Source organism: Ceratotherium simum, chromosome 12 (assembly GCF_057802395.1).
Source record: "Ceratotherium simum simum isolate JZ-2026a chromosome 12, ASM5780239v1, whole genome shotgun sequence".
NCBI classification, from domain to species: domain Eukaryota; kingdom Metazoa; phylum Chordata; class Mammalia; order Perissodactyla; family Rhinocerotidae; genus Ceratotherium; species Ceratotherium simum.
Genome location: NC_141911.1, coordinates 32,621,731 through 32,639,881, shown reverse-complemented (window position 1 = coordinate 32,639,881; position 18,151 = coordinate 32,621,731). Strand labels below are relative to the sequence as shown.

General features: G+C 43.5%; 1 protein-coding gene across 4 annotated transcripts in view; it reads left to right on the top strand.

The window, feature by feature from the left end:
- Positions 1-6,692: 6,692 nt before the first annotated feature.
- Positions 6,693-18,151, top strand: part of TMEM131L (transmembrane 131 like) — a 158,907-nt gene continuing 147,448 nt past the window's right edge. For all 4 annotated transcript variants that reach the window (XM_087437511.1, XM_087437508.1, XM_087437509.1 and 1 more), the window contains exons 1-3: positions 6,693-6,838; positions 7,534-7,604; positions 15,269-15,312. In XM_087437511.1, coding sequence (XP_087293637.1) covers positions 6,715-6,838; positions 7,534-7,604; positions 15,269-15,312 — 239 coding nt within the window. In that variant the 5' untranslated portion in view covers positions 6,693-6,714. The remainder of the gene's footprint in view (positions 6,839-7,533; positions 7,605-15,268; positions 15,313-18,151) is intronic.

Genomic DNA, 18,151 nt, shown 5'->3' with positions numbered 1-18,151 from the left:
TATCATTATTTCTAGCGGAGGAAGCTGAATTACAATGGAATCACTTCAGACTGTTAAATGGAGCTGAAAAATACGATTTCTGCTTCCCAGACTAAGGCTAGGCCTTGTTTTATAGCTCAAGTGGGACCTTCAATAAACAGTTTTTCCAAGATCATCTACCAAAAAATTGACTCAAATTATGGAATTGCAATTCTTGCCAACCTTCTGAAGTCTACTTCTATATCTTTTCCAACAGCAAGGAAGAAAGACAGCAAGGAAGAGAAAAATAAATTTTATTCCTTGGTCTGCATTTGAATTCCCAAGTAGAAAATTTTAAAGATTTTATTTATTCATTTTTTCCCCCCAAAGCCCCAGTAGATAGTTGTATGTCATAGGTTCACATCCTTCTAGTTGTTGTACGTGGGACTCGGCCTCAGGGTGGACGGAGAAGTGGTGCCTTGGGGCGTGCCCGGGATCCGAACCCGGGCCGCCAGCATCAGAGCGCGCGCACTTAACCGCCAAGCCACGGAGCCGGCCCAAGTAGAAAATTTTAATAACAAGTCAAACGCTTAAATAAGTTAATGCAGTCATTATCTTAGAGGTTTATATAAATAACTTTCCCAAATAGACTCTAAGCTGGTATCTACAAAAGTCAGTAGAGGGACAAGATCTGTATGTCTGAAAGTGTGGAGACTCAAAAGAAAAATGACAGATTTTACTGGATTTCATATTGACCTTGATTTATCACCTGGAGGGTGTATAGGTGGGGTATGTTTTGTGACTATTTGTAACAACAGTAACTTATTCTTAATGACTATAACTGGGCCTTCATAGATTTTTCTAACCTTCCTACAAACATCCTAAAATAAGTAGAATTAAAATGTGAAACAAATGGAAGTTTCCAAGTGAGTTCTTGCTTCTTCATCTTTAGAGACACTATGGTCCAACGAAATTAGAATGCAATTTTAACTCTGGATTAACAATTCACCCCTTTCAGTCTCAGTGTCTAACATGTAACATAAGGACAATAAGACTAAGCCCATTGTGTTTTTGCGAGGTTTACATAAGAAATGGATGTAAAGTGAGTGCCCAGTGACTGTTAGTTCTCCCTTCTCCTTAGACATAAGAAATAATATTTTTATTAGAAAAAGACCCCCACTCCACGAGGACAAGCATGACAGGCACAGGGTTTGGTCATCTGTCAGTGTCTTTGGAATCAGAAGGCGGCTCCTCTCACTCCAGGCATCCTCAAGCCAGGGCCTGGTTTGGTGATTCAGAGAGATGGATTTCAGTCCCTACTTCTTGGGCGCTCAACGCACAACCATACAACAGCCCCATGTAAATGATGAGAAGGAGCCAGATGCGTGACAATCAAGACAAAGACCTTTTGGGTAGGGAAAACAGCAAGTGCAAAGGCCCCAAGATGGGGGTTAAGCCTGGTGGGTTTGGGGAACATAGAGGCCCCTGGGCTGCTGAGCAGTTATCAAAAGGAAGACTGGTAGAAGATGAAGTCAGAAAGGCGAGCAGGGGCCAGATCTCACAGATCCTTGCAGGACAGAGACAGGAGTCTGGATTTTATTCTAATTGTATAGGAAACCACTGGAGGATTTTATATATAATCTGAATCCTATTTTAAAAAGATCATTTTGGCCTCTATACAACTGAGATGTAAGGGGTGAGAGTGGAAGCAGAGAGACCAGTAGAAGGCAATTGTAGGAGTCCATGTGAGGGATGAGGTACTTACATCAGAGTAATGGTCAAGAAAGCAAGGATAGATATGGGAAATATTCTGGAGGTGAGCACCACAGGACTTGGTAGATTTAAAGTGTGTAAAGGAAAGAGGAATTAAATATGACTCCTTGGCTTTTGGCTTGAGCAACCGGATAGATGGCGCTGCCAGGGACTGCAAGTTAGGAAGACTGGGATATAACCCCCATTTGGATAGGTGGACTCAAGAGTTTTGGACATGTTAGGTTAGAGGTGCTCATTAGTCATTCGAGTGGAGACAGCAAGTAGGCAGTTGGATATATGAGTGTGGAACTTCAGGTTAGGGCTAAAATTATAACTTGGGACTCATTGGCTTATAAATAATATTTAAGGACACAGGGCTGGATGGATTCATCTAGAGAGAGAAAGTAAAAACAGTATTCAGGACCAAGCCCTGGGGTCCTCTTACTTTCAGAGGGTGGGCATAGGAGGAAGAGGCTGCAAAGCAGACTGAAGGTAGGAAAAGTCTCACAGATGGTACCCAGAGCTGTATGTTGCACGTGCCAGGAGTGTTATTCACATAGACTTAAAGTGATGGCCCGGGTGATAGCAGACTGTCTTTTGGAGAATAAACTAGTTTACTAAGTGACAAGCACTGTTTCTCTGCAGCCATCTAATCAGTATGAACTTTTGCTGCTTTTATTTGTTTTGCTAATTTAATTGATATAAAATAATGCATGATAATTGTTTTAACTAGCACTTGTAAAAGAAACCAAGCACTAGTTTGCTATTTTTCCTTTGTCATATGAGCGTTCCGTTAATATCTTTGAGACTGGCTACTGTTAATGATTATTGTTTACTTTCATTTTTGTATTGGTTGACTTTTTTCTTTGTCTCACTTGAGATTGTTTTTGGCTGCAAGTAATGGAAAACTTGACTACTAGTAGAAGGGGTTACTTTTGCTTACACAACAATGTTTAAAAGTAGACAATCTAGCAATTCCATAATTCCATCAAGGATCCAGACTTCTGCCTTTCCAATCCCCACCCTCAGCAGGTAGCTTTCTTCCCCAGGCTTGCCTGATGGCTGCCAAAGCTCTGAGCATCACATCTATATTCCTGCAGGAGGAAAGACATAGAGCAAAACTCCTGTACTATCTGAGTCTATTTCTTTTCGTAAGGAAAACAATAGCTTTCTTCGAAGCCATGCCAGTAGAAGTCGCTTATCTCTCATTGCAAGGGAGGCTGGGAAGGTGACTGTTTTTTTTCATTCATGTTTCATTCCTTTAATCTTATTTAAACATTTAGTAGGACCACACTCAACGTATCTTGTATAAATCACATTCCAGCCCCCCTTTAAAACATTTGTCTTTAATTTTTTAAAAAAGTTTTTTCTTTAAAAATTTTAATTTAATCAACTTAATTTTAATTTATATACAATAGAATTTACCCTTTTTATTGTACAGTTTTATGAGTTTTGAAAAAAACAGAGAGAAAAATGACTTTTTAACTATGAATACTGCTGTTCCCCCCAAATTGCTTGATGTTCTCATAATGGAAAAAGACAATTGTTTAACACAACAGGGTAGTTTGAGAATGGAGAGAACACTTATCCAATGCCCCTAATGGAGGCTTCCTGAGATGAGATGAAATGGAAAAAAGTTAGAGTAAGAAGGGTCCCCTTGAGTCCAGGGGGCAGTTTGCATCTCAAGAGTACCTAACCATAATCACTAGGTTTCTGCCATGCTCAAGAACCATCCCTGCTGGGCATTCCCTTCCAGGCAAGGATGAGGCTTGGATCCCAGCAATGATGGTGGTGGTGGTTTGAGGAAACACTCAGTTTTGTTTCCATTGGGGTGGGGCCCAAAACGTACACATAGATGAGCCAGCAAACAGCTGTTACATGTACATTTTCATTAATCATTCCCATTTCTAGCATGTCTGAGTGATAAAAGATATGACAGTGAATGATAATGAATAGGTAATTCAAGTAATCGAATATCAGTATCAAATTTACCATATTCATGAAAGGTCTGGCATGTCCCCACAATGTGAATACATAGTAATATCACTACTAGCATTTACTGATCACCTATACTTGATGCTTACCATACATTCTCTCATTTAATCTTCACAACCACCTTGTGACCTGATGTGTTGACTCTTCTCTGGATTAGAGATAGGTGATTTGGGCTTGATGCTTCACTGTCCATTTTATGTAGGATGTGTCGAGGTATAACTCACATTTATAGACTCTCTTGGTTTTCACCTATACTCATTAAGAAAAAGAGAACAAGGGTAAAGTAAGTCAAAAGCATGGTCAACATCTTGCATATTTTAAAATAAGTGTAGATTTAGCCAATTTTAGGTGTGGTTTTTTAAAAAAAACCATTTTAACTTATATGGATCTAATTTAAAATTCATATACTCTAGTAAGATATCTCCTTAGTACCTCTCCCATGCTTGAGTCTTGTGCATATAATTTGCATACTAAGTTAATTCATGTTTACATTCAATTTTTTTCAGTTAACATTATTTCATGCATACTTCTTTATAACTCTGCCACTATAACTTGGACATTTCTCATCCTTTCTGGGCTTCAGTTTCTTCTTCTGTAAAATGAGGCAGTTGGCTACTATTTAACAGCAAAAATTTTTCCAGCTCTAATATTCTGTGACAACAGAGTATCTACTCTCTACGGGGGAATAATGGAAATATAGCACAAATGACACAGGAGTCTTCTTTGGAGAACAAGTTTACTTCAAAACATGGATGTTACTTAATGGGCCAAAACTTTCCTGTTGTTCATGAGTCAGCATGAAAAATACCTCCAGAGAAGGCTAAGTAGGTCAGATTTATCTAAGAAGACAGCTGTGTAATCCTGTATCCCTCTCAACCCCATGGCACTGCAGATACACACTTCTGCCTTTTTGAACAACAGTCAAATAGCATTACCCACTTTGTAAAGTCCACAAGACCACAACTTGAAAAATTAAGGTGGCCTTTAAAAACCTTCAGTAGGAGAACAAAATAGAACCATTTTTATATAAGGTCCACAGCAATTTTCCTTTATCTTTCAAGTCATTTCTATTGATTCTGTGATACTGGTTCGCATGGGAAAGACTTTTAGTAAAAAAGTAAAATAGTTTAAAAATTAGTCAAAAAGTTTTGTACCATGACTTTTTATTAAACCTGTTTAATAAAAATCTGTTAGGCCGTCAATATCTGCTCACTTTCCTTTCTAAGTAGTATAAGTCATAAGAGGATTTAAAAATACATATTGTAAATAAATAGGCCACTGAGAGAACTTGGATTTAAAAACAAACTTTGGAGGTGCAGTTACCGCCTAAGTGGGCTGCGCAAGTATTCTTGTCATAACCCTTATCACAGTGGGGGAACCTTCAGAGCCCAAGGGGCAAATATAAACCTTGAGAAGTGACACGAAGAGGAAAAAGGGATACACTGGCATGGGACTGGAGATCCTTGCTAAGGAAAGGAAGATGCTGGCAGGGAACAGAGAAAAAAGGCAGGGAACAGAGAGAACACTGGAGGTGTTCAAGGTGGATAACGAAAAGTGACTTTTTTTCCCACATGGAGGACTTATATTTACGCTAATCGTCTCAAATGTTAAGTTCTGGCCAAGCAATTAGGCTACTAACCTTGTTTAGAGTTATGTCCAGACACAGTGTGAGATTGGGTTCCCAGGACTGTGTTACCTCCTTAGGAGAGAAAGGATCCAGAATTTAGTCCTTCTCCGGCATCTGTCCTGCTATTTGACCACTGCCTTTCCATTGTCTAGACTGTAAGGCACCAGAAGCAATTAAATAGAGGATCAATGTAAGCAGACAGGTGTGCCCGGTCACTTCCCCTCTTCATTCTACACTGCTCATGTTCTCTAAATTGCACACAAGCTAATCTGGAAGCAGCAAATTAACTAAAAAATCTTGATTGCCAATATTTCCAGGTTATGCACATCGATTCCTGAATTAACCCTTCCTTGTTCGTGATATCGCTGGCAAAGGCATGATATTAAGAGATCTCAGATCTTAGCCGCACTTTTTGATTATAGGCATCGAAAAATGGGGCTAGAGAACACATTTCCAAGTATTACTTATACTATCCCGTTAATTTTAGAAATAGGCAACGGACCAGGTCCTGGATCCCAACCATGTTTGCGAAGAGGCTGGCTGCCTTTTGCAATATGAATCTGAAGGGGAGTACTGGCAGGGTCTTTGAAGCCATAAATCCCCTAGGAAGAGGCTTCCCCACCTGTCACAACCTGGACCTTCTCCACGGAGGGTGCCGGGCGCACCACCGCCACGCGGCGCTGAGGTCAGCCTCTCGGGTCTTGAGAGAGCTCTTTTTATTCTAAATTACAGACTTTGCAGCCACCGGATATCCTCGCTGCATAACTGGCAGTAGCCATGTGGCTGCATTCGCGTTTCCTGACAACCACTGCATTATTTCCACTAATATCCTGTCCACGGCCTCTCGTTGGGCAGACTCCTAACTCCCACCCCCGCCTCGCCGCGCCCCTCCCCTGGGGGTAACAACCCGACTGTGGCCCGCGTGCCCAAACAAAGAGGAAACCGCCCGAAAGTTCTTGAAATCGCACTTGGCGACAGTGGCCTGGCAGTCCCTCCCGACAGCTCTCAGCGACCCTGTCACAGCCGCAGAAAGTGCCTCTGCACCGGGCGTCTGGGAGGGAAGCCGCCGGGAGCTGCGGGGCGCACCCGCAGCCATGTGCTCGGGGCCGGGGCGGGACGCCCACGGCCGCGGCGTTCGCATTGTCCACGTTCTCCCGCACCCGCCGCGTTCCGTCCCTCCCTATCTGTGGCGCACAGGCGCGCAGGGCCAGCCGCGCGCTCGGGGCTGGAGCTGCAGCAGCTGCGGCGGCGGCGGCGGCGGCGGCGGCGGCGGCGCAGGGCGGGGCGGGGCGGCGCGGGGGCGGGCCCGGGGCGAGGCAGCCCGGGCGCCAGCGAGCGACTGGCAAGCGCGGCGAGCACCCGAGAGCAGCGCGAGCACCAGCATGGCGGGGCTCCGACGCCCGCAGCCGGGCTGCTACTGCCGCACCGCCGCGGCCGTCAACCTCCTGCTGGGTGTCTTCCAGGTCCTCCTGCCCTGCTGTCGCCCGGGAGGGGCTCAGGGACAAGGTCAGCCTTGCGCCGCTTTGCTTGCCTTCCCTCTCCACCCCGCCCCCCCTTCTCTTTCTTTTAGGGAACTGCTGAAATCTATCAGAGGGCGAAGGGAGGAAAGGGAAAGAGGCAGGAGGAGGAAGGAAAGCGGTTGCAATTCTCGGCTGATAACATTTTGTAACCACAGCGTCCCCTCCCACGCCCCCCGCCCCCATCCAAACAGAAAGCCGGGAAGTCGCGGGGCTCGGGGACAGCGGCGCGGACCGCTAGCCGCGCGCGCCCCGGTGCCTTTGTGCGCGGGCCCCCGGCGCCCCAGGCGCAGCCCCCGCTTTGTGTGGCGCGCGCCGGGGCCCCGCCGCGGCCCGGCTTCCTGCAGCTTTGTTCCCCGAGCCTGGCCGCCCTGGTCCCATCCCGCACACGCCCGCCCCAGATGCTGCGGGATGCGGAGCGCAGAGTGCCCCGCGAGGTGGCTTCGGCTCCTCCGTCCTCCCCGCGGGAGAACCCCGACCCTGCACGCCCTGGCGTCTGTCAGAGCGGCCCCGGCGTACACCCGTACATTGTGTTCCTATCCCCGGCTCGCTCCTCCGGTGGCCTCTACTGTTGGAAGGAAAGGGAGACTTGTTTTGGTGAGGCGGGTGCATGGGGGGGACCATAGGAAACAGGAAGCTTTTCTGTGCATTAAAAACGCGGTGTATTTTTTGGTGTTCGTGCAGCCATTGAGCCCTTACCGAACGTGGTGGAGCTGTGGCAGGCAGAAGAAGGGGAACTCCTGCTGCCCACTCAGGTGAGGACGCCCAGGTGACAGGGCGGGTGTGGGTGTGCGAGGGAGGAGAGGGCCGGAGGCCGCCGGCCCCCCAGCGGCACAGGCGCTCGGGCCACTTTGCAAGGCAAATAAACGGTCGGCCCAGCCTGAACACCTGGCAACGGTGGCCCTCCCGGCCTCCTCCCGCGCCATGTGACAGGGCGTGAGTCACGCCGGCCCCAAGTTCAGGAGGTGGGAGCCGAGGCCACCTCAGCAGGGCCGCAGCCAGCGGCTGCCGAGCGGAGGGGAAGGGCTGGCCCCCGGGCCGGCTGTGGTCCCGCGTGGGCGAGGGACGTGTGCCCTCTAAGTGAGCGGTGCTGGGGGCCTGAGAACAACAGGAGTATTGATTTCAGAAATGTTAGTGAGTGGTACTTGCCATTAGCGTTAAGTGGCTTTGGGATGAAGATGTGACTTTATGGGATTGTAATCTTGGATTTTTTCCAAGTGCCTTTAATTCATGTTAGAATACACCCTCTTAAGAACTTGAATTTCAAGTTTTTTGGTGTTTCTTTTTCCTATACAATGATATAATGATTGCATATGGAAAAATAATTGCTAATGTTTTATTGGGAATCTGTGGCATCATACAGGGTTTACTGCTGCAATAGATACGGTACTGCAAAGGTTTTGTGTTTAAGGTTTAACTTTTAGGAGAAATTCTCATTGACTCTAAATGTACACATTTAAATATAATATCCTTGACTGTTTTTCTGCAGGGACAGTAGTGGCCCCAAATGCATTTTTCTCTAAGGGCTGGTGGTGGTGGTGGTGGTTTGAATTTTAAGGGAATTCAGCCTGTGTGTGGTAATTTTTAAGACCTTCATTACTTCCCACATTGGTGGCAACACTTAATTCTATGTTGTCTCCTGTGGCTGTTTAGAAAAACAGGATGTCTAGTTATATCACTTCACTGGAGAGGCTGTGCAGTTTTACATTTCAGTTTTCCCCCTCCTATATGAAGCATTTAGAGTGCTGGTTTTGAGATATTTGGAATATTCGTTTTAACCAGGGCTAATGAATAACAGCTTCAAGGCCGAGAGGTGATTTTAGAGGAAAAATTTCCTAGACCTTCCCTGAAGGCCAGCAGGCTGAATGAGACCAGTCCTTGGAGAAAAGGCCCCATTAGGATGGGAAGCAAATTGTCTGTCCTTCTCTTAAAAGTTTATTCCTGAATGGATTTTTTCCCTGATTATAAATGACACGTGTATTTTCCAAGGTTTGGAAAATACAGAAAGAGAAGAACAAAATAGAAATTATTCATAATCCTACTGAGAGAAGCACACTTAACATCTGATGTATTTACTTTCAAAATATATAGTTATATTTGCATGTATCAGAGTTGTGGCATTAGTGACGTTTTGGGCTGGAGAATTCTTTGTGGTGTGGGGCTGTCCTGGGCGCTGTAGGATGTGGAGCAGTTAGAGCATCCTTGCCTCTACCCACTCGATGCCAGTGGCACTCACTCCTCCCTCTCCACCCCCGGTTTGTGACAGCTAAAAGTGTCCCCAGGCATTGACAGATTTCCCTGGGGAGAGAAATTGCCCAGGTTGAGAAACACTGATGTAGATCTGTATGTATTTGCATTTTTACTCACTTGTAGCCTCTACCTCTTACTGGTCAGTGTTGGAAGCCAACCCAGACTGAAAGGAAAGTAAATCATAGACTCCCGTTTGTTACAGCGTTAGTTGAAGATGTGGTCACTGTGCTAGGAGATGGAAATGTCAAGGCCTCTGAAATGATTATTTTATTTATAGGCTCAAAAGTTATTTTATAAAATTCTTAATTTCTGGTTTTGTTTTGTTTATATGTATCATACAGTTTATTTTGGTAAAAAAGTTAGAATTTAGAAGCTCTTCCTGGAATACTCCCTATAGAAGCATTTATAGCTAAGCTGTTTTAATCAAAGCTATAATGAAAGTGAAACTGGTATTCAAAATAATTTTCTAAATATTTCGTTTCTATCTATATATGTGCCTTTTAGAGGCTATTTTACCCTGCATGTACCTGGGTGGGTGAGGATATATGTAGGTATGTCTGTCTATATCTGTCTATCTAAACTGCGTATATAAATGCATATATATCTATCTAAACTGCATATATATATATATCTAAATTGCAAAGAGTTCTGAAGATTATTTTTAGGGAATTCTTTTCAAAGTATTTTGAATTTTTTTCAGAAAAAGTTCTCTCGTGTGTCAGGGAGTCTGTTGAAAAGAGGCTATTTATAGGTGTTATTTAAATTTGGGGTTTTCTGCTTAATTAACTGGTAGGTTGGGTCGGGAAGACACAAAGATGGCTTCAGAAGCTAAGGTTTGTCAGTGATGGATGAAATAGTGTCAAAAGATGTAGCATTAAAAAATTGAATACTAACTTATTTGCCAACACTAATTATTTATACAATTACCTATTTTGGAAATATAATTTTTCTTATAAATAGCGTTTTCTGTTGATTGGGTCTTTTTTATTTTTTCTTCTTCTGTGGGTCTCTAAGTGATCAAGAACTTGAATGATGAATCATTAGTCAAACCAACTATAATAATTGAGTTGACCCTTTGGCCAGGCTCCCAGGATTTGGCTCCTGTCTCCATCTCTTTTCACCTCTCTGTCCTCAGTTTCTTCATCTGCAAAATGGGAGTAATAATGATGCTGCTCTCAGAGGATTTTGAGAGGAGTAAGTGCCTTGAACTTAGTAAGCACTTAATATATGTTACCTATTATTTTGGCAGTATCTCAGCTGACCCCTAGACTTGGTCACTGGAGAGCGTGGAACAGCTTTCCTGCTTTGAAGGGGCTGAACCAGTGTAGATAACTTGATACATGATGTGCTCTCTACAATTGTATAGATAAGCTCTATTATTCATATCTTTTTGTTATATACTCTTTTATTTGTAAAATGTTTTGGTGTAGGAAGATAAAAACTCTATCCATGGTGATAGGAAGAAGGAGGGAAAAAAACATGTGACTTTATTCTTAGATTTACAGAACTTTTTCCTCTCCTCTCCCTATACTTCCCCCGTACTTCAACACGCTGAATCCAAAGTGGTGATGGTGTACCAACCAAACAGGTGTGTTCGTTAGCTTGTTGTCAAGTAATCGCATGTGTGCGAGATACTACTTTGTGCATCTTGTTACTTCGCCTTCAAGGTCAAACACCATCTGTGGTTCCCTGTGATCCACTTACCTGCTCTGGCCCTCAGGGCCTTCGGCAGTCTGCCCTTGTCTGCTGCCCTGGTCAGTCGTCTGGGATGCTCACTCCAGCCTGACCCTCGGCCGAGCAGGCCCAACGCGTATCTATTGAATGAAAGAACAAATGCTATTGCCCTGCTCTTTGTACAGGCTGGTCCTCCCTGACTCCTCTTGGCAGTGGCGCTGTCATTATTTCTCCCTCTTTGAGTTTCTTGAGTGTGTGGATTTTTTCATAGTGTCTTGAATGTCTGGGAGTTTGTCTTGTGTGCGTCTTGTTGCCCTGACTGGGTTGCCCTTAAGAGGGTTCTAAGCTTGGTGGCCCCATTGTGGCCACAGTGTTCTGCATACAGTAGGCGTTCTGTCGTTAGCCCATGAGGTCTTGCTAGTGGAGGAGAGGCCATTATCAGTGTCTTGTTCAGGACTTCCCTTGTTTATGAGCTTAGTCAGTTCCGAAGATGGCAGGAGGAATGCCTTAAGCGTTGGTTTCCTGTTATTGTTTAATAATCACACTGTTTCATTGGTTTCAGCAAGAAGAGCAATCAAGAATTTGTTCTTTTAATCCATTCGCGCTGTGCTGAGATGAGAAGCCTCACTGCTGAGTCCCCTGGTTAGGTTTGGGACGCAGATGTGGGTGCAGAGCAGGAGCATCTCTGACCTGATGGAGACTCGCGTTGGTTTGGTTTGGGATGGGTGGGCTCAGAGCTCTACTGGGCTTGTCTGTCCATCTTGCAAACACCTACCCTGGGCCTGGCCTAGGTCGGCCCCTGGGATACAGTGATAAATGAGAAAGTCACTGCCTTTAAAAATCTTATGTCATGTTTATTTCCCTATCTTAAGCCTGAGAGTGTAGATAATGGAAATTGGTGGAAAGTGAAACAGGAAATGGTACACTGAGTATGAGTTCTTTATTATCTCAGGTACTGCGTTATGTAAGAGCATCTTGCTGCAGTCAGTGAATCATTGACTAGTATTTGGAAATATTTTTATCATAGAGGTTTATTTTTTGTTTAATTTGCTTCCACTATCAACAAGAAAATAATAACTAACATGGATTGCGTACCATCAGCATCGCTTAAGCACTTTACAAGTATTCACTTACGTTAATATTGCTAAAAACGATGATGTATCGTGACTTGATTTTACAGATGAGGAAATTGAGGCACAGAGTCGTTAAATAACTTGCCCAAGGCTGTAAGAAAGTGGTGGTGGTGGGATTTGAACCTAGGAGGTGTTTAACTCCAGAACCCCTGCTTTTGCCCACTACACTATTGTATGAGTTTTAGCACTGTCTGACCGGGAAAGTATTACTGTGGTGATAAAGTTCTTGTGTCTGAGGGAAATAATTTCATGTTCTGTTTTGATTTAGAAAAATTTGCTTAATGAAATTTTCAGAAACAGTCATATCTACTAGTATTTTTAAATTTATGTTTATTAAAAAAATTTTTTTTTATTGAGGTTTAATTGACATATAACATTAGTTTCAGGTGTACAACATAATGGTTCAATGTTTGTATATATTGTGAAATGATCACCACAATAAGTCTAGTTAACCTGCCACCCTACACAGCTGTAAAAAGATTTTTTTTCTTCTGATAAGAACTTTTAAGATTTACTCTCTTAGCAACTTTCAAATCTGCAATACAGTATTATTAGCTATAGTCACCATGCTGTATACATCACATCCCCATGGCTTATTCGTTTTATAAGTGGAAGTTTGGTACCTTTTGACTCTCTTCACCCGTTTTGCCTACCAATCTGTTCTCTGTATCTATGAGCTTGGTTGTTGTTGTTTTGTTTTTTTTTAAGATTCCACGTATAAATGAGATCATATGGTATTTGTCTTTCTCTGATTCACTTATTTCACTTAGCATATAATGCCTTCAAGGTCCATCCATGTTGTTGCAAATGGCAAGATTTCATTATTTTTTATGGCTGAATAATATTCCATTGTATACACCACCCCCCATCTTCTTTATCCGTTTATCCATCAATTGGCACTTAAGTTGTTTCCAAGTCTTGGCTATTATGAATAATACTGCCATGAACATAGGAGAGCATATATCTTTTCAAATTAGTGTTTTCATGCTCTTTGGATAAATACCCAGAAGTGGAATTGCTGGATCCTGTGGTAGTTCTATTTTTAATTTTTTGAGGAACCTCCATCCTGTTTTCCATAGTGGCTGCACCAATTTACATTTCCACAAACAGTGCACAAGGGTTCGCTTTTTGCCACATCCTTGCCAATGTTTGTTATTTCTCGTCTTTTTGATACTAGCCATTCTAACAGGTGTGAGGTGTACATCCACTCGTATTTAAGAAATAGCTACACTGTCCTTATCTCTGCAGACGTTTATTGAGCATGTGCTGTTTTAGGTCTGGGAATGTCACGGTGAACAAAAAAGAAAGCTGCTGCCCTTGTGGAGCGTGCGTCTAGTGGAGGCATATAGATAATAAGAAATAGAATAAATTGTAAGTTATTTAGTGTGTTGAGCATCAGTGCTAGATGGTGGCAGACTGGACGAGGATTCAGGTGATGGGAGTTACAGTTTTAATTTAAGAGGTCAGGGTAGGTCTCTGAGAAGGACTATGTTTGATATTTGAGCCAAGCCTTGAAAGCAGTGAGAGAATTAGAATAGCTAGTGCAAGGGCCCTGGGGCACTGCCAAGGGAGGGTGTGGGGGGGAATTACAGGATTTAGTCCCTGCCCTTTGTTGGTGGTTTGGGGAGCTAAGCTGGTAATAACCCTGAGATAACATTCAAGTGCTGAAATGTAGGAACTGAGAGGAGAGAGGAGGAGCAGTGTGTATTGGAGGGGTTTGTTAAGGCTTAGGGGAGAGGAGGGCTGCTTAGAGATCCACATTTGCTGTCATGTGACCAGGCCTAGCCTAGAGCCTCACCTGCGTGCTGGTTCAGTGTGTTTATGCTGATGTTTTCAATTAGAGCTCAGAGCGCCTGCTGAAGTGTGGTTGTAGAGACTGGGATGGGTATGTCAAGGTCAATTGACAGTTGCTCAATTCCAGGTTATGGAGCTTGGAGTATATCTGACTAGCAAGGAGCCATGGTAGGTTCTTGAGCAGAGATTACCATGATGACATTCAGTGCTGGGTCCATTCCATGTGGGTGGCAAGTAATGGTTGATGTTGAGGAAGAGTGGTCTCGCACTGACACTCAGGATGGGTTGAAGGGAGTGAAAAGCCCCATCTGCGGTGGCAGTGGATGCCTGGGGTGCTGACAGTGTGGGCCCATTTGCTGGCAGAAGGGGTGGAGAAGAAAGGACAGGTCTGAACTGTATTTCGGATGAGTGGGTAAGTCTTGATGGTTGGAGGAGAGCAGTGGTAGATGACCCTAAGGTTTGTCCACGGGAGAAGGAATGATGGGGTCCTTGACTGAAGGAGGCTGGTTAGAACAGAAACCATTTGGCAGGACCCCCTGACATCAGTAAGTCTGGTGTTCGTCATGATTGTTTCTGGGGAGACAAAGTGCGTATATCCTGGAGGCATTTGGCCGTGGGACTGGAGCTGTCAATTAATTCATTCCACACGTATTGTGGAGTACGCCTGAGTCTTGGCTCTTGTGGAAAGATAGGCATTTATTGAGTATCTACATGTGTGATGGAATGAGAAGTTGGGGCTGGAGGTAGGAATTGGGCCCCAGGATTGCAAGCATGGGTTAACATTGGGAGGGAATTAGTGTAGAGGAGTCCAGAACCAGGAGGACTGGCAGGGACCGGGAGGAAGAAGACAGTGAGTCAGTAATCAAGGGTTAGCGAGAAGCTGGAGGAACAGGAAGATTCCGCGTTCCTGAAGCTAGCAGAGGCAAGCTTCAAGAAAGAGTGGACAAGAGGGGGTCTGTCAGGCAAGTTACAGTGTAGTACTTGTCTGCCCTTCTGTTTCTGTTTCAAGCACCTTTTCTTTTTACCCTCCCCTTATGTGACTTGTGGCCAGATGTTGGCTTGGTAAGTCTGGGAGAAGATCTTGGAAGCGCTTTTGAGTATGATATTTATGCCATTTATAACATTTATCAGCCTTTTTACATTAATGTCAAAATAGATCAGGTGTTCATTTAGAGGGTTCTGAGCTAAACAGTACATTTTCTGTAATTGGGGAATTTAATTATCATTAAACTTTATCTTGTGTGATTAAACTTAAACATGAAAAAAAGGCTCTTGGGGAGGAGTGACGTCAGACTAATTTTGAGATTATGTTGCGGTCGTGATTTTAAGCAGGTGGGATATTTACTTACATGAATATCGAAGGGATTCCTTGGCAGTTTATGGCTTCTAGTGGTGTCATTACCAGTGTTCTTCTTTCAAGAAATATTTATTGAATGCCTGCTCTGTGTCAGGCACTGTTTCAGACTTTCATTACAAGGTCATCACCCCTGTGAGATTTGAAGAACTGTTCCTTTCGGAGATTCTGTGTTCCTTTGAAACAGTTGTTAAAACCTGTTCTTTTTCCATAGGGTGATTCGGAAGAGGATGTGGAGGAGCATTCTGAAGAACAGAGGTAAGGACAAAAATGAGAGCGAATCCCTGCTCAATTTCCCTGCCCACTTTGGATGCTATCTGAAGTCTTGGTATATGTCTGCATTTATGTATTTAATATCATGTGTGATATAGCTTTTTCTCTGGCATTTGGGGTGGGTATCTGTACTTGCTAATGATTATGACTTTGTTTTAAAATAAGGCTGTACAGAAAGTTGTTAAAAACACACCCCTGCCCCACCCCACCCCAAGTTCACTTTTCCCATGGATGCTTACACCCTCCATCTTGTTTACAAACATCTGTTGAGCATCAGGCACTGTGCTGGGTGCTGGACATAAAACATTGAACAAGACCTGTGTTGCATGTAGTGGGGGCGTCAGGCATCATTGTAAACAAAACAAAGTAATTATGCTTATAATAAGAACTATCAAGAATTAGATTGCTGTGGTAGAGAATAATGAGGTAGATGAGGTGGTCAGATGAGGCCCCTCTTAGGAGGTGATGTTTGAGCTGAAGTCTGGAGGATGTTTAAGAGCAGCCATGCAGCAAGCAGAGGGAGAGTACGCTGGATGGAAGGAATGGCAGGTGCAAAGGCCCTGAGGTGGGAAGTACTGGCAGCAGTCCAGGAACTTGGAGAAGCCCAGTCTGGTTTCTGGGATGGTGAGATGAGCTAAGACCTTAGAGGCCACAGGAAGGAGTTTTGAGTTTTAGTTTTTTAAGTGTGGTGTGAGTTGTTAAAGGATTTTCAGCAGAGGCTAATCAAAAAACGTATGTTACATTTTTAAGAGAATACTTTGGTCATGGGGCAGTCTTGGTCAGTTGTCAAACTGGGATAACTGGTCCCTTGGAGGTACTTGAGGACTCTATGTGGTACCTGGACATGGGGATAACTTTCAGGGAACAGCTTCTATATCCCCAACATCCACATATTCTCCTAAAATTGATTTCAGGTTGCAGTTTATCCTTTCCCACCTCTTCTTTTGCAGTGTCACCTCTCCACTTTACAAAGGAAAGACATACCTCTTACCCAGCCACAATCCTAATATGTACCCATCCTGGGTAAACAAAGGGACAATTTGAAATACTAGTATTGGTTAGAAGAAGTGATTAACTCTGATTGGATGACAAATTCATGTGTAACTCTAGTGGTTTTCAAATCTTTACTTTTAAGAAAATTGAAGGAGAACCCAATCAAATTGGCAGTTGATAGATCATCAGAAGTTATTTTTAATGATAGATCACCGTGATTCTTGGATAAATCATTGAGGGAGTTTAGAGAATATAGGGACAGTGCTATAACAAAGTTCCTTCCTTTCACATCTTTTTATGTGAACAAGTTTTTTCAGTGCTTACATTAAAAAAAGAAAAGAGAAGGAAAATGAGATTAAGTGGATGCTAACTAACCCTATCTCATGTTAGCAGTGAGTAATATTCCCATGAACCAATTGGTGGGGAAAAAGACAGTTCCATCTGTCTCATTTAAGGATGCGTTTTCAATAACATTTGACTTATGTTTAATTACCTATGAAAATTTGCAAAATTTGTTGGTTTGATCAGTTGCATACTAATAAAAACTATAACTCAATTCAGAAAAAGAAAATTTTTAACACTTACACCTTATGGTCACAGGAAACTAAGAAAAACCTCGAAATTTCAATTTATACCTGTAGTTGTGTTGCATAAGGCTTTGAACATAAAGTTATATTAGGTTAGGGCCAGCCCTGTGGCTTAGCGGTTAAGTGCGCGAGCTCTGCTGCTGGCGGCCCGGGTTCGGATCCCGGGCGCGCACCGACGCACCGCTTCTCCGGCCATGCTGAGGCCGCGTCCCACATACAGCAACTAGAAGGCTGTGCAACTATGACATGCAACTATCTACTGGGGCTTTGGGGGAAAAAAATAAATAAATAAAAATTAAAAAAAAAAGTTATATTAGGTTAAAATTCTTTGAGGGAATATCCAGCAATACAGGCTTTGAGGGAAAGCCTATTTGTTTTTTTTAAAAAATGGATGATGATGGATATCATTGTAGTGGTATTTAGATTCCATTGAATATATTTTAAAAAGTGATTGTGAGTTGTATTCAAAATGCCAATATTCACAATACGCCAGAAATTACCTTCTTTGCAACCACCTATACTCATATAAAATTTTTAATGTGGGATAACTTATATAGGGCAGAGTTCAGAGTTTGTCACAATCCTGTTTGGGCGTATGGGAGCAAGAAAAGGTGAGGAATGCTGATGGTGGTTCCGGCTGGCTGGGGGTGGTGGGGTGGGAGGGACATGGAAAGTTTTGAGATGAATTTTGGGGGTGGAGCAGATTTACTTGTTGACTCAGTTGTAGAGAGTGAGGGAAAGAGAAGTCATGGAGGGCTTCTAGAATTTGGCTTGAGCATCTGTGATGGGAAAGGACTTAGTGGGAGGGGAATCAGGAACTCTAGCTGGTTGTCTCCTGGGAATCTCGGACGTGATAGGACACGTCCAAGCAGAGCTGGCAGGTGCGCCCATGCTGGTGTGATGTGCATGTGGAGCTGGGAAGGCCTGGGCTGCCTCTCAGGGGTGGGTGTGCCCGCCTGCCGATGGCCTTGTCGCAGGTGCCTTTGCATGTGGGCACCTCTTTTGCAGATGCAGTTCCCTGCTTTCTCATTAATTAGAACTAGTTTCTTTTCCAATTTTCTGTCACACTTAAAAGTATTGGTAGACTTTATATCCTTATTGGTTTTATGACATAGTGTCAGATTATCAGAGTGCAAGTGTGGGGGTGAGAGAGAATTGCCTTAGGGACTTAGATCAGTGGCTTTCAAACTTTTTAACAGTGACTCACGGTAAGAGGTACATTTTCCATTGTGATCACTTACCCA